Source organism: Doryrhamphus excisus, chromosome 8, assembly GCF_030265055.1.
Source record: "Doryrhamphus excisus isolate RoL2022-K1 chromosome 8, RoL_Dexc_1.0, whole genome shotgun sequence".
NCBI classification, from domain to species: domain Eukaryota; kingdom Metazoa; phylum Chordata; class Actinopteri; order Syngnathiformes; family Syngnathidae; genus Doryrhamphus; species Doryrhamphus excisus.
This window is the reverse complement of record NC_080473.1, coordinates 16,410,427-16,430,919: the sequence shown is the minus strand read 5'-3', so window position 1 is coordinate 16,430,919 and position 20,493 is coordinate 16,410,427. Positions and strand designations below refer to the sequence as shown.

The window sequence follows — 20,493 nt, the reverse complement described above, 5'->3', positions numbered from 1 at the left end:
CGTATACTGTAGTATATACTGCAGTACATACTGCACGCCTGCTAGCTAGCAGCGGTGCTAGCGGTGACCTGGGAAAGTAAACGGCAGTGAGTGAAGGGTTAAAAGTTACATACATATGCGTGCGTGCGCGTGTGGGCGGGGTCATAGAAGCACCTCAGCCTCCGGTTCCCAGCCCAGGATGAATGGGCCCTCCTCCATCATTGTTTGGGGCAGTGTGGCTGGTGTTCCTGGGTGGGTGTGTGGGGGTCCCGGACCATATAGTAGTTGCATTCTCCACCCCTGGCAGAGGTCAGAGGTCATCCCCTCCCGCATCCATCTTAGGCTCGGTCTGACAGGGTCGCAGATTCAGGATTGATTAAGACGTCAGGGATTTGACAGCTGTGTAGAGTCCATGTCTGCACTGGAGGTGGGCCTCGGCTGGCGAGGGTGTCGACTCCAGGCTCAGGCGAGAGAGGGGCAACCGGGGCGCTGAGGGCCAAGGGGCCACTGATTAAAAAAAAAAGGGAAGACTCTCTCTCTACTTTTGCATTTCCCTGCTCCGTTGTGGAAGGGTGGGGGTCAGGGCATCCTCTCGCTCCTCATCTGGTGAGGGTTCATACTTTTAGAGGGACGTTGATGTGCTGGTGGGTGAGGGGAGATTAGTGGACTACATATGTCACTCTGGGGCGACGGTAATCACAATTTGTCTGGTCAGGGAGGGAGAGGAGGAGGATGAAGGACTCTGGCATCAATTTGACTTCCACGTCGTCATCATGTTTGTTTTTAGGAAAAGGAGCCGGCTTTTTCCGTGTTTATATGCAAGCTGTTTATCTCCGAGCTGTGTTTGTTGAGGACGTAGTGCGGTTGAGGCGTGAAGGTGACAGACCTTTTAGACGGAGCTGTCAGCTCCCCCACCAACCCCTCCCACGCTCACACATGCAATTCATCACCAATCAGCACATCCTGTATCATCGTTAGCATCGCCTCAAATGCAACAAAGCTAATAGTCTGCATTGAGTCAACATCATTTGGAGTAAAACAAGCTTTTGTTGAATGGCTCTTTTAGTCTAAATAGTAATTGTTTTCCATCACAACATAGTTGTATGTTGGTGCGTGATTGTGTGTATCCGTGTGTGTTTTGGGGACACGTTTTTATCTGAGACACCAGTGAAGAGGTTTTAGGGAGTCCATCCCCTTTGCACATTCACCCCCGTTATCTCTTCATCTGATGACAGCGTTAAATATTCACTTGGGAGTACAATTCCAAGTTCACCACCTAATTCTATTTAGCCTGATGGTCCCTGGTGGCTTCATGTAAACAGACTAAGTCCTCCAGTTCCTTCGTCTTTAAATGGATGTGTTTGCCACATGTGTCTCTTCCGCTAAACTGCCTCCATTTTCCTTTTAGGATGCATTGAATTTGAACGTACACGCCGTTCTGACTGTCCATGTGGTTAGTGATGTGGGGGTTTGACCTTGGCTCTTTATTGTTATTGTTTGAAGGAATAAAAAACAATGCGGAGAATCTTTTGCACAAAAAGGCATGGCGTACGCCTTTGTGTGATAATCAACCTGTTGTGCAGAAAACACTCAATATATGATAGATAAGGTCAAATTCCCTTCAGCTGTAAAGTCGCTGTGCATTTGTTCAGCCAAATATCCTTTCTCCCTTTTTGTGAGCGGTGTATAATATAGTCAAGTAGAAGCTTATTTGCAAATATGCACTGCAGATGTACACACTCATTAGTATGCGTTAGCACACCCGCATAGACGTTGAGAGGAGAGCGGAGCCCAGCAGTGGAGGTGAATGTACTCATCACTCACCCCGCCACCAAAGGGGCTCATTTTGTGCTGCTGAATAGACACAAAGATTTCACCAAAGAGACGTTGGAAAAGCGACAACATTTTTCACCTAAATCCTCCACTGCACCTTCTTTAATGCTGAAAAAATGATTTAAAGTATCAAACTAGTGTCTTTTTTCTCCTCTAATAGAATTTCCCCTCTAATGCACAAATCTTTCCTTGCCTGGTCAAAGAGGGAGGGGCGACGCGGGTGGTGGCGGTAATTCAGCCATCATTAGCTAAGGTGCTGAAATGCTTTTCCTGCATGGCACGCCGGCCTGCCTCAGCATTTGTTTCCTTCACAGTTCCTGACACTCATCACCCTTTCTCTTTCTCCTGGCCGTGCCCTGTTAAGGGCAGGAAGCCACCGGTGATGGAGCGTGACCCTGCTTGATGGCTTTGCTGCTCCCACAGCGCCGGCTACACAACTTAGGATGTGTGTACACTGCCAAGTGTAGTACCCAAAGAAAACACAAATCAGAAGAGTACATTTATTTGAAATATTGTGAAAAAGATTTCGTTATATTCTTTTAGCTACATTTACTGCCAACATCAAGCTGACAGCACAGAGACGTGGCTCATGGACTGGTATCGGAAATAAATGACACTGGTATCGTTATTGGATCGACCCCGTCCCTCCCCTTGACAGTAATATATGATCACCGCTGCCATCTTTTATAAAACACAGCATAGAAAATGTCCAAATTCAAAAGCCACGGCTCACTCACTGCAACTAGGATGTAATTAAAGGGGGCCAGCAAACAAAGCTTTCTAGATCTTCCACAATCTGCACCTATTCAGCTGTCATTTTTTGGATTTCGTGGTTCCTGTGAAAACGGTCAGTTTTAATGTATTCCACCCACAGCCCGCCTTCAGGCACGCCCACTCCCGCATGCATGGAAACATGGTTGATAATGAGTCGATAATACCCAGCTGTGCCGGATGGTGGCGTCGTTAGGAATCATAAACAAATGCGGCTTTACGAGCTTGGGAGAGGGTGGAGGCAGCAAAGCTTGAGGGGGGGCTGACAGCTATCTGCTTACAGACACGTCCATATAAGAATGTCTGCCCCTCTGTGACATCACAAAGGGTCAGTTTTACCACGCCTTTTGAAACCGAGCATTTTGAGCCATCCCAAACTTCTTTGAGGGCTCACTATCCTCATGACTTGAAACTGTGGCATTGGTTAACACAAGAATACAACATTCGAACAACATTTATAGGAATCATCGGTCTTTGAGTTTGAGGAGTGAGGCACCCTCTAGTACAGAGGTAGGGAACCTATGGCTCGGGAGCCAGGTAGGGCTCTTTTGATGACTGTATCTGGCTCTCAAGCATTTACCACAATAAAAATGTATTTTTGCTAACATTTTAAAGTAAACATCACAGAAATGACTGTTAAAAATATTAAAAATCAACAACTTTCTTATGCATTTTAATCAGTCCATCTGTTTTCTACTGCAATACGGCCGACCATATCTATCTTTCCTGATGATATTTTCCAGGTCAAACACCAAAACTCGATTATTACTGGGTAATGCGGTAGTGTCCCTCGGTCATTAAGATGTAAATGTAAACTTTCCTCCTTTAGTCAAATAGTCACCTAGCTAAAGCTGCAGAACCAAGCCTTCTGGCAAAGATGGCCAAAAGAATGAAATATACGGAGTACGGTGCAAAATCATGCAGCAGCAGAAGTTGCATTAATGGCAGCAAGTATTTGATTTATTATTGGACACTGCACTGCTCACAAAAGTGTGCTGGCCACACCCCCTTGGCGTGGGTTAGTGTGCCTGGTCTACGTAATTAGAGCCCATTATATCTAAAACTGTTGGTCTTACATAAAAATGCACACATTTTATTGCATTCAATGTTTAAAAAAATGTATATGGCTCTCACAGATACACATTTTAAAATATCTGGTCTTCATGGCTCTTGTAGCCAAAAAGGTTCCCGACCCCTGCTGTAGTATAATGGTAGGGAAAACCTTTCACTTTTCAGTATACAGTAGATCATTTATTTTGCTCGTGATGGACGGCATAACAGCCAAGAAAAATAAAATATTGAGCCAAATTAATCAGAGTGATGAGCCTCCTGGGTCATTCTTGAACGCAAACATAAAAAGTAGAAGATAACGATCCAGTCATCCTCTGATAAATCTCACTGCCATTCATTAGTGCTTATGCATATCATTTCCTGTCCGTCAAACACAGTAATTGACAAGTGCATTTTTATGCAAACACCTTTGGCATATCTAGACCGATTAGCACATCACAAATTTGACAACTTCCATGATGGATGTTTACCCAGGTGCTGGCGCCGCATATGTTGGGGGTACGAATATGTCATCATTCACCCTCCTCTCTTCTCCCGTATCCTTTTTTGAAAAGCATCCTTTTTGATGGGTAGAGGGAGCGGTTAAAGCAGTCAGCGAGCCAATTAGCATGTCAAAGGACCCTGAATCAATACCCGGCTTCAGCATCACAACCCTGCAGCTCTTTCAATGCCCCTTCAATGCCGTTCTCCCGTTCCTCCGGCTGTTTTCCTCCGTCTTCCTTCGTTTTATCCCGCACTCATGCACACTCTTCTCCTTGCTCTCTTGCCCCTGCCTTTTTCTTTAGCTCACACTAAATTCCCCCCTCCCCTCTTTCTCCAAAACCCCTTTCTCCCTCAGTTGCGAGATGGCAAGCAGAGGAGGTGTTTATAAAGAGAGATGGACTGATGTATAGGCAGAGAAAGACGGACATAGAAGGAGAAGTGGAGGGCCATCAAGTAGGCATCATGGGCTATTTTAGAGAGAAAAGAGGCCTTTTTGGCCAAAAAGTGCTGAGAAGATGGAGGAAAGAGGGGGGGGGGTGTAGATTAACACAATCCACAAGGGAAAGGTATGCTTTAGTGGTCAATTCATCGTTACACCTGCTTTGTAAATGCATCTTACCTATCATCTCGTCTATATTCGCTTGGTGCACTTGTTGCATCAACTTCTGTTGGTGTTGGTGTTGGTGTTGGTGTTGGATCTCAGGCGGCAGACAAAGGAGTCCGACAGCTCATCAGACGCATGGGCGACTCTCACTCCCTGACAATGGCCGGGTGATTGCAGACACCTTCAAGCGGCTACATCTGTCCCGAGTTCCTAAGCGCTCCCCATCCTAACCGGATGGTCTTGGTTGCTCATCCGTTTCCCTCCAAGGCACAGATTCGGTGGCCAAATCAAAGGCTGCTTCGGGGCAATCAGTTAGGTCTTATGACAAAAAAGCCTTGCAATAAAGGAATGCTCTGTAATCTGATGGGCCCTGGCACAGGACACGGGGCCAATTTTAATTAGCTCAAACCCTATTTATAATCACGGCAGTGCTTGGAAATGGCACTGTGGGTAATTCTCCAAGGAAATCCTAGATTTAAATGTAAGGAGTGTTCAAGTTTAAGGCCATTTGGTAAGCCAATCTAATCGCCTTGTTGAAGAACGAGTGAGAGTAAGATGGTTTAGCCCTTCAGACAGACACGTAGCCATATTTGATATTTGTGGAATGTATATATTAATACAGTGCTGCCTTGGTTTTGTTATGAATTTGTTCCAAAAGGTCAGACCAAATCAGAAAAGTATGAAAACTGAGGCAATTTTTGTCCACAGGAAATAATTAAAAAATTACTCAATTCCAGACACCCAAAACTATTAAGTACATTTTACAGTGAATAATTATAGTTTTACATGCAGAAAAAAATGCGACTATATGTAAATATATTGGGCGGACTGGATGGAACTTATTGTTGACGCTCACAAGATTGAATTTAATCGTGTTCTCACCTTCTTTATCAAACTGCTGCCTTTCTTTGGCCCCATGCTGGGTTATTTAGCAGTCAAGCTAAAATAAAAAAAATCCACGGCCAGTGAGTCAGCAACGTTTAGGTTGCTTTGTTTGGACACTTGATTTTGCAACACAAACTGACTATTTCTGTAACCGCAACAGCTTTTGGCGCGAATCTTTGATGAAAACCGAATCATTTATACGGTAGCTGCGGCACACCAAGTATACAGTATATATTTACACTTGCGTTGTGAGATTGGTGAGTCATGAGAAATGTTGAAAAACAGTCGTTATTTGCTTTGAGCAAGTCCTAGATGACAAAACTTGGTAGTTTTTATTCTTTGAAATCAGTCAAATTCATCATCCTTTGTCCAGGCTAATTTTATGGGGGCTACAGTAAACCAAGATAGCTCACGTAACTAACACAATGGAATGTACTATTGATCCTCTTACGTTGCCACGTACAAGAAATTTTTTTTTTCAATTTTCAAACCTTTTCAAAGAAAGCTTTATTGTTGGAACTGCATTTGCTAGCCCTTTAATACCTGGATTACATCAAACTTTAAAGTCCTAAATCCATCTAAAGCTGCGTGTTAGTAAAAGGACCTCTAATGGGAGTACATGCGTTTACATACAAACATGTATCATGTACATGTATTGCAAACGTGCACGGACGCGCCTCAGGGTTCCTGCGCAGCGCAGCCTCACTCCAGGCAAGCTGCAAATGTCATTTGGTATACGGAGGCTCTCAGCAGCGGGGATCCAAAGCTGCGGATCAGTGACCAAAGGCAGAGGTGTGTCCATGCGAGGGCACGTCTCTGGGATTAGAAACCATGATCCCTTCTGATCCTCAGTGAGCTGTCAAATACTGCTGGAAGGGGAAGAGGAAAGACACAATCCCTTGCAGGCACACGGTCGGAGGAGGGACGGGGATGAAATAGGCAAAGAAGGAGGCATTTGAAAATAAAAGAGTGCATATAGTGGTATCCAAGTACAACATTGATGCGTACATGTATGTGTAGAGGATGTGTGAGGATGACGATGATGAATGGACTTCTGTCTAGTTGGCCTGATAAATGACCGGAGATGTGAAAGGTGAAGTGGGGGGTTATGGGTATTGATGGTGATTGCTCTTTGAACAAGCCTGCTGTAGTCAGGTCTTGACCTGCAGTGGCTGTAGACGGTATGACTGTCACCATCACGTTATGTTATAGGTTAGCTAAGCTGGAATGAAGGAATAAACGTGGAATCCTGGTTGGAGTATTCCAAGAGTATGCCGCCACCATTTTAAGTGCTCGGGAGTTTGCCTCCACCACAGCGATGACCTCAGCCTCGGACAAAGACATCGGAGGGTGTGAAGATTGACATCAGAATAGGTCAAAGGGTAAAGCGGCGACAGTCAACAGTCACTGGGTTGACATGAACTTTTGAGGAATAAGTCACCCAAGACCAATCTGATGTACAAGGAGGCACATATACATACACAGAAGTCATAAATGCAAAGACACAATGAAGTGCAAAGCACACGGAGAGCCATGCACACCCTCCCATGCACAATGGAAGGTGCTTTGGGGCCCCAGACAGGCTGTCGTCTGCAAGCTCCACGTAGATTACGTCAACAAATAACCTAAAAATACCTTTCTTTTCAAACTTGACTCAACTTAGTCCGACTCTTGAAAAGCCACCCTGCCACTTCTGAGACGTGGATCATATGAAAACTGTCCCTGGGACCACAGTCTGGGAGTTTTCAGTTGTGGTAGTTTTATACTGTGTTATGTTATGTTATATGTAGGCAGCGTATGAAAATGTGTCCTGTAATTGACTGACAGCCAGTCAAAGGTGGACCTTTAGCCATCATCAGCTGGGATAGGCTGAACAAGATGCATGGAAAAATGGATGGATGGATGATTTATAGGTGTGCTCGTGCAGGTTTTGCAGAAATATTGACATATGTTTGTTTTGTAGTTGATCTGCAACTTTTTCTGGACGGAACGCCAGAATCAACTTTCATGTTGTGTTATGTAATTCAAACAGGCACATCCATTTATTGAAGTTAGGTTTTACTTATTAATACCTATTGTGATTATGACAGGCTTAGCTGGTCATATTTAGCGAGCAGTGACTTTATAAGTTGTGTAAAGTTGATTTGTAGTCAAAGTGAAATCATTCCATATGGGACTTTGTTTGATTTGGGCAGTGGTTTGGTTTCAACATGTGGATTACGTTTGTTTACAGAATTGGATATGAGGCCCCTTTGAGAGCGCCTTCCAATCGCTTCCTCTTCCCCTTACCTATTCTTAGTGTGTGTTTGTGTGTGTTCTCACACATCCTCCCTTTTCCTGCCCCATTCTCCTTGACATGCAGAGAGTGGAACGTTTGTCTGTCTCCATTGTTTGCCAAACGTGTGTCCCGCAGTGTAACCACATTAGCATACTCATCTACCTCCTAGCGCCCTGTTTTGTTTGTTTATGATTGAATTAAGATGCACTTCTTTTCATTGTAAACAATGCCAGGAAAGCATTTAACTGTACTGCCTAATCAAAGACACGTCCACCTGTGTCCCATTAGTATCCCCCCCCGAGATCTTAGAGAAAGAAGCTGCAGTAAGACAATACCTTGGCCAAGTTTCTGTACCTTCCGCTGCCCCAGTTGCTGGTCTTACGTGGCTTAGAGGCGGCCTACGTGGAAACTTCATGTATTTCATCCACATGGAAACGGTTCTGGGGGCCCTCAAACTGTATTTTTTTTTTTATCTGGCAAAGTCGGCTTGTTGTTACTGTGCAGGCGAGCAAGCCGCTGCTTTCTAAAAAGGATGACGTCACCGCCAAGTGACCAAAAGTGACAAACAGACCGAATATTCAAATACTTTGACTGACATGACTCACCCTAGTCGACATACTCCTGATATTTTTTGTGACTTGCAGAAGTAATTCCACTTGTTAGTCCAGATAAGCCTTAGTTTAGTGTCACGTGGTTCTGTCTGCTGGTCTGGTCACAACACTGCAGGTTCGTGTCCCTTATGTAGTACATCTTTTTCCCCCAGTGACGCCTTCTTGTCCGGATGCAACTATTCACTCATCTGACACTCGAATATCCAGAGGGGCATTTCTCTGTGGCGTTGGCATGCTCTGCTCGTGTGTGTGTGGGTTAATTAAGACTCTAAAATGTACGTAGAGTGTAAATTGTCCACAGGTGAATGTGAGTGTGAATCTAGTCTGTCCTGTGATTGGCTGACGACCAGACCTGGGTGTACCCTGTGACCTACATTTGAAATGGTGGTCCCATTCCCAAGAGGCTGGGTGGATTACTTGAGATGATTGTGATGTAACTATTGTACTGCAGTCTCAGTGCCAGACCAGAGGAATTGGGAGGGAGTTGATGGAGGTAATGCCTACGTGTCGATACCAAGGTGGAGTGCTTGGTACGCAGGAAATATTCCAAACAATATTTCATTTTTTTGCTGGTTTATGCACCCACCAAAAACAATGTGAGGCGGCTCCCCAATGCATTCATCTGCTGTGAGAGGTGTAGAGAACTAGGAATAAACTATGTACTATAGGTATTATTTTTACATTTTTATTGCAAAAAATATAAAAATTGTCCTCAGCTCATTGATTCTGTGTAGTCATTGCAATGTCTGATGAAAAGTCGTTAGACACAAAAGCTATTGAACCTCGTGGTCGTGACTACCATCAGCCCAACTTTGGCAATTATCGAAAGAATGTTATTAACATTTTGAACCTTTCTGTGGCCTTAATTAGCGCTAATATGAATAACATCCACATGTTACTGACTCATTAAGTTTCCCGTCTTAAAAGATGATGTTGGACTTTCCTGCCGTCAGGTCAAGGTTAAGATGAGTATGGAGTGCATCATCAATCATGGTGATCAGCTCCGGTGACCGTGTGTCCCTCATCCATCACGCTGATTCCGTGGCCGTGTGGCTGCGTGTCGCCGTCAGGGTCGGAGGCAATTAATAACCCGGAGTGACAGGATTAATGAGGTAACCTGCTTCACTCTCCTGCTGTTGCTATGGCAGATGCTAACGGTCAACAGCTAGTCAGCGCCAGTCATCCTGACTACTAGTGGAGCAGATCTATGGCGGTGCTTCTTAGGTGTTATTCATCTATGTCAGAATAGACAGCACATCTATCCAGGCTTGGTGGTATCCACCAGAGGAGTCCTGCAGGAACACAATCCACTCGGAGAGAAACCAATAAAGGAGTTGTGGCATAAAGTCAGCGTGAATAGCGACGTGGCCTCTCAAGAGCAGAGGCGCTCTGTGCCCTCGGGTCCTGAAAGCTGATCGCTTCTTTTTTTGTTGAAAGAGCAGCTTTGTATGAAGATGCTTCAGACTTCTCTTGTGAAGTATGCTCGCTGTCTGTTATGACTAAAAAACAGTGGAGGGGTTTTCAACACCCTGAGAAGATGAAGCACGGTCGTGAAAAGAGAAAGGAAACCTGCCTTCTCATCTTTTATCATAAGAGAGGGGATTGTTAGCGTGCCAGGCTAGGTTAGCGTGCCAGGCTAGGTTAGCGTGCTGCGTGATGGCTGTTATATTCCCGAGTTGTGGAGGACTATTGTTCCATAGGGTTTCTCTCAAGCTTTTAGTGCCTGGTATTGAACGCTTTGTTATGTAGTCTACCTATACTTTGCATGCAGGTCACTGATGGTGGGCTGCGGCGGCTGAGTGTGTGGGTTGATGGTTGAGGTTTTATTTGGCGTCCATTACTTTTCAAAGCCTTCTGTGTAGGCTGGTTCCACGTGGGAAAACTTGCCGGGTTTTAGTTTCCGTGCTTGTCTGTTGCCCTCATTGTCTTTTTTTGTCTACTTGCTCCCCTCATACGGTGCGACTCATTCAACCGGCATCCCGCCGCCCAACACAAACAAAACTACTCATTAACTATCAGCAATCATAGCACCCTGTTCTCTGAATATGTGTTCCTTTGCAAACAACTGGGATGTGGATGGGAGAAATCCTTCAAGAAAGAGAAAAGATGAAGAGGATTGAACGAATGAAATAGATTGTGGGGGGGTGGGAGGGGGGGGGAGAAGAATGTGACATCCCACACAATGAGGGGTTTTGGGGCTTTTCAGAATAGAATAAGTCACCAGTCTTTTGTCTGCCTTTGATCTCCCAGCTAAGGGATTTGGCACCTGACAAAAACCAGCACTATCTGGAAGGAAGCCCACAGAGATAGACAATCAGTGGGCAAGAAACACATCGTATAAAAACATGCTGCAGAAAGCTGGTTATCAAACCCAGAAAAAAGCAATATGTGTACGGTGTGAAGGCTTTCTATTTGGGCTTGGATGCGGGTTTGCCACGCTGGCCTGGGCAGTGATAAATCCCGACTCTTAAGGGAGATTCCTCTCTAAAGCCAGAGTTTCGTAGACCACCCACTGCTGTGGTTGTCTTCCCTTGCACACGCTGCTTCTCCTGATAGGACGTAAAGTCCTCACTTGACTTAGACATCAACCACCTCGCCGCTCTTCCTGTCTGCAGGGTCGTCGCTGCTATAAACACGTCCTGGTGTGGTGACATCACATTTTTCATTTTCAAAGATGTCGTCACAGATGATGACATTTGTCAGATGGCAAACAGGGATTTGCAAGTTTGGGACTCAAGGATCAGCTTGGGATGGCTTAATAACTGAAAACCTCATCAAGCGTGCACAGTTTGAGGTAGCTTCCCCTAAAACCGTGTGTCTTTAAAGAGGCTCAGACCCAAAGACTGTGAAACCTGGGACTCAATTAACTCTCTCTTCAGCTTTTTGCTGAAGGCCATCATCTCCAACAGCTGCTTGACCCCACTCTCAACTCCGCACTTTTCTGGTCAGCGCACATGTACAAACCGTTCAAGCAGCCATGGCTTTTGTCACCTGAAATCCCTGAAACAATCCCCACCAATCCCGAGTGTCTTTAGAACGGATTCCAGTGCAGGAGACTGCGTTAAATAGAGATAGAGATAATAAGAAGCACCTCCTGACTAATCTCTCCCCTTTTTGCAACTGCGAAGAAAAGAAACGGAGGCTCCACGCACCCCTGCAGGCCCCAATCAAAGAGGCCCTTTGCTTAGCGGTAGCGAAGATTTAGCCCTGATGAACCGAGCGGGAGAAGAAAGGCTCAGCAGGTAGCGGCTAGCCCAGCTCACGGTGCTACGCTAATCCAGCAGTTGAAGAGAAGACATCACGGCCCTAAAGACTAAAGACTCCCAGTAATTTGATGGTTTGGGGGATTTCCTGTGCTCTGTTAGTTTGTATCATGTACAGTATGTAGTACAGCATGTATTGCATGTGCCAATAGGCAACGATTTGCATCTTAGAGAGGATCACCTTACCCCTGCAAACTACGAGTCCATCACGACAGGTGGTCTTTGGTTTACGGCGTTCCAAGTTTTACCGCTTCATGGTTACATACACACTGCCTTTAATTATTAATATTGTACAAACAAAACTGGTACATGGACTGAAAAAGAACTCTTTTGGTATGTATTCTGTGGATGTTTATACTCATGTTTGAATACTCCTGAATTATTTGTAAATGTTCGAAAAGGATGTCATCTTTGATGCTTATTTTTTAACCTTGGCAAGGCTTGCATGCCAGAGTGCTATTTTTATCTCCAGTTGGACTCTTTGCATCGCTATAATGCCAATTTACCAAAAGCCAAACCACCAACTGTCTTGCCTCAATACCTCTGACCGCACATGGCAACTTCCTGGAGCGACGGGTCGTTTGGTCCAATCGGTGTTGGGACCGCATGTGCTTCACCTTTCACAGAATTGCTCTTTTGTCTGCCTCCTCCGGTTCAGCAGTTGGGATGAAATACAAGACTCCCTTGGCCAATATACAAATAAAAAGACGATGGAGAAACTCCTTGAAAGATGAGCCCCCCCCAATCAAACTGTCACCAAAGAGAAAGCTGACTACTGTTGCCAAAAGGGGTGTTACCTGCCCTACCTTTTCAGATTGAGATATATGTGTGTGTTTGTGTGTGTGTGTGTGTTTATGTGTGTGTGTGTTGTGCCTGAAATGTAAAAAACAATCAATGTGAAGAACAGAGCCCCTGATTGGCCAAGTGTTGTCATTTATGAACTATGAATATGTCTGTAGTCCAATACGCCAGCAGCTGTCACTGTTTTCTTTTGTAAAAAAAAATGTAGTCATTTAATCTTGTTTAAAATGAAAATGTGTACTTTCTATTCTAATATAATACTGAAATGTTTGCTTTGGAAGTCGGAACAAACAGAAGCATCGAGGACTGAAAGTGAAGAAAAATGATTGTGTTGGACGCTCCGAGGAAGCTCGTTGTTTTTCTTGTCAAGTGCTAAATTGTCTTGATGATTGTCTCTTAATGTGATGTCTTAAGGGAATTGGGATCATCAGATTTTTTTTCCCAATGACTATCCCAGTTAACCGCATTGTCCTGGCAAGCGTTCACAGTGAGCTGCTATAAAGCAAATGTCTCTTTTTCTCTTTCAGCCTGTAAGATTGGATACTATCGCGCTCTGGCCACTGATGGCGCCTGCTCCAAGTGTCCACTCCATAGCTACTCCATCAGGGAGGGCTCCACCTCCTGCGCCTGCGATAAGGGCTACTTCCGCTCGGAAACCGACCCAGCGTCCATGCCCTGCACTCGTAAGTAAATGCACAACGCATTTTTGCCTTAGACAAACCAAACTACAAAGCAGGCATTGAGTGCACCAACAACTGCAATGTTTGTGCATTCCAACAGGCCTCCACGTGATACTGTGATTATATGTCCATGCAATGTTAACCTGAATTAACCCCTCCCACATTTGTACACATGCATAACCAAACCGTGGGATGTTTTCGAAGGTGTTTTTTGAATCTAGGTTGTACTTAGTGATCAGTCACGGTGCACCAGATCCAAATTCAGTATAAACCGGCACATTCCTGATTTGTTTTACCGCAGTCCTTGCAGAACAGGAGGAGAGTACGAGAGACAAAGACAATCCTTTTTGTTCTGTATGTCGTCACTTTCTTGATTTAGTTGCATTCATTAGTCATTCTATTACTCCTTGCCAAACTCACAATGATTGGCGGAACAAATACTATTGACAATCGTTCCTTCTCATGATACTCATTCCCTTCGAGATCCCGTTTCACCTCAGAGTCACGGTATTTGGAGTTCCTGCTGGTAGAAATGTCCACAAAGTAAGGAGAAAAAGACAAGCCACATCACACAAAAAAGGCTCTCCTCTGCTCCAAATAACAGCAGTCCTACTTCCATACGACAGATGTTTATGTATGACTGAGTAAGTGTCATAAAGCAATTTCTACCAACTAAAACATCTGTTGAGTTACTTTGCTCATAGTTGGCTCCCCATCCAGCCCAAATGAGCTGTCAAGTTCCGGCGGACTCATCAGTCAAGTCAACATTTTATTCAATCAGATGAGAGTCCCAACAATCCGCTCGATTGGATTTCTCCTTTGGAGTTTGATAAAGCGTAGGTTCAAACAATGCTTGATTAGGAATTATTTTCTTCATGAAAGATATGTAATATCTGTAATGGCTAGATATACATAATAATCCCAATCATAACAACACTAATAGTTCAACTGACGTCACTGCAACTCGGACTTCCTTATGTGGGCTGCAGATTGGCTGTACTGTAAACTAGCAACTACATTTCCGGAAGTCCTCGGGAGCACTTGGGAGTGTGACCAATCACAGTGGAGTGGACTGGGTGGGAGGAGGGCCGGGGGAGGAGTAAATTACACAGACCGTTTGGGTGGGAGGCAGGAAATCCAAGACAACACTGCTGGAAGAGGCATAGAGTCTGGAAGATCTAGAAAGCATTCTGAGCTGCACTATAGGAATCCATAAGTCAATACAAAGTCCCGAAAATGAGGATAAGCTTTATTTTGGCAAATAGAAATTGAAGTGAAGTACATGTATGTGTACTTGCTGATGACAGCGTGTCAATGGTGAATCTTTACACTTCAATTTTTATGTGAATGAATTTGTTCCAAATGTCTTGTCACAATTTATTTGCGCCAATTAATAGTAAATGTATTGTTAAATAAAACCCCAAGCCCCTCTAAGCCAATTATGTGGCATCGCTTACGTATCGCGTTACGATATGGTCGACATGGTCCCCGTGGTCCAGTTAGTCAGTGTGGTATTGGACCGGGGCTCTGCCAGCAACAGCTGCCACAGCTTATGACCGGGCTGCTTTGATTGGATAATGCCACGCAATCTCCTGCCTTCTCGTTTGTACCCCAAGGAACTTGACATTGGCAGGATTCTGACCTTTGCCCCCCTCCTCGCCAGCTGGTCAACAGTTGATCTTTGAACCGTCCTCTCTACCGACTGTTTGTCTTCGCTTCCTTCGCTTCCTTGTTTTTTGTTTGATTGTCATCAGAGAATGTACCACTTTACATCCCATAATTTGGCTGCTTGGATGGCTGACAAATTATGTGAAAAAAATATGCCTGGATTTTTGTCAGTGCGCCAATCAAACTAGTTGGGGGCCATGGGCAGACACCCAAGGGGGCTGGTTGCTCCGCTGCCTGCTGGTTAAAGGGGGTGTTCTACAATTTGGGGTTTCTTTTGGCCCTTGATGTGTTTCTCACATTTTTCCCAGTTTTCTTAGTGGTGGTTTGGTTTGGTTTGGAGGAAGGCCTGGTAGAGAAGATGGAATGACGACTCGAGTGAAGCATTGAAAATATCTATGGATCGCAGTGGGGGGGTTGATCCTTGGTTAATTGTGCCTGCCCCCTACCTTCTCCCCACACAGCAGTCTGCTGACAAACGTTAATAGAAAGAGACAGGAGGAAAGCAGGAAGGAGAGACGTTTCAGAAAGTGGAGTAAAAATGAGAAAGACAGATGAAGCCTCGGCTGACAGGAAAGAAAGAACTAATGGTCTGAGCAAATTGCCTGCCCATAAATGAATGGAAAGCTTTTAGCTCAAACTTTATTTTGGACAAACTTTTGGACGTGTGACTTTGCATGTTGAGGCCATTTTGAGCGGACGTTGGTCCGCAATCCATTTTCCCTCGCCACACACTCCCTTGGGATTAATTACAAAGTGTCACTCAAAGCCAACAGCTCCCCACTTGCCCACTGGTGCATTATGGGATAGCAACAGGTGCAGTCACATGTGGTTGACATAGCAGTGTGGACATGTTTCAAGCAAGGAAGGAGAGCAATAATCCTCACTCTTAATGGACACTGTTAAGGAAGTAGAATGTCATTTTTAATGAGACGTGGTTAATCTTTTTTTATTATTGAAGACTGTCACTATGGGTGTTACTTCTAATTAGTAACACTGGTCTTGGTCTTTTCTGTCCCTACCCTCGAGACCCGCTTCTTCCGTATTAAAATGAGTTTTCCAGAAAGAAATGGTTTGCCCCATTTTCAGTTCCGCACGCACATCCAGCCAACAAATTTTTCCCAACCCGATCTTGGGCGCCAACATTTGTGCACAAACGCTCTCGCACATCTCCTGTGGGCGTCTATCGTCTGTCCCCTTCGGTGCTCCCAGTGTCTCAGTGACATATTTCATTGTCATCATACTCTTCTAAAAATAGCACCGATAATTAATTTCCTTTGCAAAATGATTAGTCTGCCAACTGACTAGATTTCATATTTCAGCGTGCATCGATCCCCTCCAGTGTGCTCGCCAGTGCTTCATTAGTCAAAGAGAGACATAGAGTGGTGGGGGGTGGGGGGGGTTAAGTCAATTACCAAGTCTTATGTTTGAAAGCAACACAAAAAACACATTGATTACGGTGGCGCTTACATGGAAATGGAAATTGATGACGAGAGGGCGTCTGCGTCACGTCTGTAGTGCCTCTTGCATAGAAAACTAGTGCGTAGACTTCCATCAAGGCTGGTGGTGGTTGGTGGGGGCGGGGGGGGGGGGTTCTAACACACACTTGGTGCATAGTTTTTAAGTGGCAGCCATAAAGACCTTCTGTTGCATTTGGCACTTAGCCATCACCAGCTGATTCATATTTGCATTCATATGAAGAAATGTGTTCGTTGATCGGATTTTGGTTCATTAAAAGAGGTGAAACTAGATTCTCCCTTGCTTTGATCCACAAGACATTAAAAGGGAACCTTACATATTTCAATGTAATAGCTAACATAGATAGCGTAGTTGGTACACACGGACAATCAACAAGTTGAGGGTTGATGACCCCTGACTGAGTCGCCAGCGATTATCGAAGACCAGAGACACCCCATGACTCTGGACTCATGACTGAAGATGTGTCCATGTAGCGTAGGGTGAACAATGAGTACGTTGACATAGACGTGTTGTCGACATAAATGGGTTAGACTATTTTATGAATTGACTAGCTGACTTATTAAGAGCTTTTCACCGATTATTAGAACTATGTCACCTGGATGCAAGTTGCAGGAAAAATGTCTCCATCCCTCCTTCAACAAAAACCACAACTATATTTTAGTGTAACTCGGTACACTATTTGACCCAACGTTGTTTATTCCAACCATCATTTTTTTTCTCCACAGGACCTCCGACGGCGCCGCTACACCTCATCTCGAATGTAAACGAGACCTCTGTCAACCTTGAGTGGAGCCCTCCAAGGAACTCGGGAGGACGGCAGGATCTGACCTACAACGTGGTGTGCAAACGCTGTGGGCCTGATGGGCGGCGATGTCAACCGTGCGGCAACGCCATCCACTTTAGCCCCCAGCAGCTGAGCCTGAAGGGAACCAGAGTGTCCATCAACGAGCTGCAGGCCCATACTAATTACACCTTTGAGGTGTGGGCGGTGAATGGCGTCTCGCCACAGAGCCCCGGGCCAGAACAGGCGGTGTCTGTGACCGTCACCACCAACCAGGCCGGTAAGCTGATCAGCTTTGATTGACTTTGTAGGAGGGGGGTGTTATTAAAAAGCCTGAGGGATGTTTTTAGTTCCAACTGTACTATTAAAGGAACCCGTCCAAGAAAGCTGATGCATCCATCTGCTCTTTCAGAGAATACGTCTTTGAACCCGGGTGGCTCATATCCTATAGGTATATGTATTGGGCAGCAAAGTGTACTGTACAGTCCATATCCATATGCAGTCAGTGTTGTATTGATTCATTATTCAATAAATGTCTATGTACATGTCTATGTCAGCCCGAATGGACATTGGTTACGCCGATTGACCCAATTTACGGAATCAACCCCTGCCAATCCAGATAGATTCATGCCATAGAACACGTGTTTGCGTACATACTTCTGTACTACATTTGTACAACAGCTGAGGAAGAGTCAGTAGTAGGAACAGTAGTTGTGAAACTGAGCGTATCTTCTTTGTACCGTTTTTGGGAGGTAATCTACCTACCAAAACACCCCAAAAGTATGCATGTGGTGAGGGGCTAAGAACTACATTTAGCGCTATAGCTATGAATTACATGAGTTGTAGCGATTCACAGAGGTTCCATTGCAAATGCTGCTAGATTCCGTCGGTGCAATTCCGAAAGCACAATATGCCCGTCAATGCAATCTCCCTTCCAGTGTGGGAGGGGCGCCCTCTAAACCCGGGGGGTCGTTCAGAGTCTCCTGTTGATTTGTCATTTAGCCATTTTGTAACCGATGGTTGTTGTGCAAATGGATTTTACGACCCGGGTCCTTTCTGGTCATCCCTCCCTGCTCTCCACCACTTAAAGCCGATCATTACTTTGGTCTTCTTTACTGCTCTTCTCTTGGGTGGCAAGCTAAGTGCCCTTTTTGTGTCGCTTTTTTAGCACTAATTTCCATCCCTGGCAAAAGTGAATGTCTTGAATGGGGGTTTGGACTGGCAATTTGAGGACACAGTGGCTTGATTTATCAGATGGGGTCAGGGAGATAGAGATGAATGGCTTGCTGCCTGTGGGGGAGCTGAGAGTGCTGCCAGAAAGCCGTGTGTAGGAGCCGTAATGGAGGACACCCGGGTCCAAGGGTTCGCAACAGTAGGACATATTCTGTGCGCCGAAACAAACAATCCAACGAGTGCAGTCTCGCACATGGAATCTCCCAAGTCGCACACAAAGCGACATCCCTCTGGACTAATCTGTTGCCTCCAGGTTTAACCACACGAATGTTGCTTTTGGCCGTCACTCTTGCATGTTTCACAACCTTTTCAAATGATTTGTGGAGCTTGCAGCTGGAAGTGCTGATGTATGCCGTATGTCTGCACGGATGCTAAAAGTGACATATGCTGAAGTGTGCTTAATTTAATACATTAATGAGGAAACGGTCCGCATTTGCTGCTTAAAGAAAGTCCCCATGTGTGCACGTCTCTCGTGCGCCGGAGGATGTTTGTTAAAGAGAATATCTCCAGACTGATTGGATTTCTTTCTGTTAATGCTCAGTAGAGGCTTTGGAATCTCTGGTTTCAGCCTCTGGTAATGCAGCGCGTCATCTGCGGCTGCCCCCCTCCCCGTGCAGCCTCCCTTCATCCAGACATGGTGGATTATGCATTTATTATGATAGATTTATTAGGATTTATATCTGCTGTGGAAAAGACGGCTCCACCTCCTCCGCCTTCCCATAAAAGTTACAATTTCAGTCGCAAAGGAAGAGGTGAGCTTGGCAGGTTGGAATGTAGAAACGCACATGGATTTTGGACAGTGAGGAGGATGGATGGAAGCGCAGCGGAGAGGTGCGCCAAGAGAAAATTAACACATTAGCACTGTTGATTGCGTGTGCATGAATGTGGAACCAACGTGTGTGTATGAAGGAGTCAGATTCTTTGCCTTCAAATGAACAATTCCACCAGCATAAATCAGTCGAGGGTGTAACCCTATCATGCTGGAGGGGGGCTGGAGGGCTGGAGGGGGGGTTGGCCCGGCTTTGAACTGACCCCTGGCTGTACGTTTGCTCCCTTTGTGGGATCAAGAACTTTGTGTGTGTTTGTGTCAAAAGAAAATAAATCTCTGTATCTATACCAAATTCTAAATATAAATGACTAAATATGAATCCAAGCATGAGAAAGCGTGTTTGTTTGTCAGCGATGGCAAATGTTTGGAGAGATGGAGCCAGCCGTTTCAGGGGGTGGTAACAGATCTTGTAAGAAGAAGCCATTTTCTTGACACTGTGAAATACAGCTCCCTTTCCAACTTTTTTTTTTTTTGGTGCCAGCAAAACCGGGGGACTCCAGTTTGGCAGCCGGGCTTCAATCTGGCAACCACATGTGCTGCTCAGTCTTACTTTTTCAATGTTAACACAACAGCACATACTGTAGCATAAGCAGTGAATGATTAACATGCTTTCCAAGACAAACCCACTCGGTGCTTGGAGGAAAGGCTCCCAAACACCACCACCAACCCAGTGGGAATGGCTTTCACACGCCGTGGAGGTTAGGAGGTGATTTGCATGCAGCTCACTGATCCATGAAAATATATCAGCATATCCACACAAGGTTTAATATTTGTCGCTTGTCCATTTATTTTGTCATGTCACCTAAAAGTATGGCTCGTCTCTCTTAAGGCTAGACGTGGTTTTACAGGATGTCATGGTTGTCATTTTATCAGCTTTAATTGTGCATTCCTGTGAATTTCTCTTCGTTATATCAGAAGACATGATGGTTACCCGATGAGTAACCCCATTCCTGTCTGTACTGTTTGTAAATAGGGTTGTCCCATTATGTTAGCTGACCCATATCGATAATGGTAATGGTAACAAGCTGGCTAGCTCAGTGTGTCAACTATTTCAACTTTGGATTGTAAAAGTCCAATGACTTTTCTGCGTATTGCAGGATTTGTCTTATTTTGCACAAACTGTGTTTATTTGATAAATGTATGCAGCAGCATCACAGTAAAGGAAGCCTAATGAGTTGGTTATACGACATTAATTTGAGGGAAGAGCTGCTGCCAATATGGGTTTTGGTAGATATTGGTATTGGTAA

General features: G+C 44.9%; 1 protein-coding gene across 1 annotated transcript in view; it reads left to right on the top strand.

Annotated features, from left to right (window-relative positions):
* The window catches only part of epha4l (eph receptor A4, like), a 44,418-nt gene that overhangs the window by 6,008 nt on the left and 17,917 nt on the right, over positions 1 to 20,493 (top strand). Inside the window, exons 4-5 of the mRNA XM_058080079.1 lie at positions 13,107 to 13,262; positions 17,129 to 17,464. Of these exons, the coding sequence (XP_057936062.1) occupies positions 13,107 to 13,262; positions 17,129 to 17,464 (492 nt within the window). The remainder of the gene's footprint in view (positions 1 to 13,106; positions 13,263 to 17,128; positions 17,465 to 20,493) is intronic.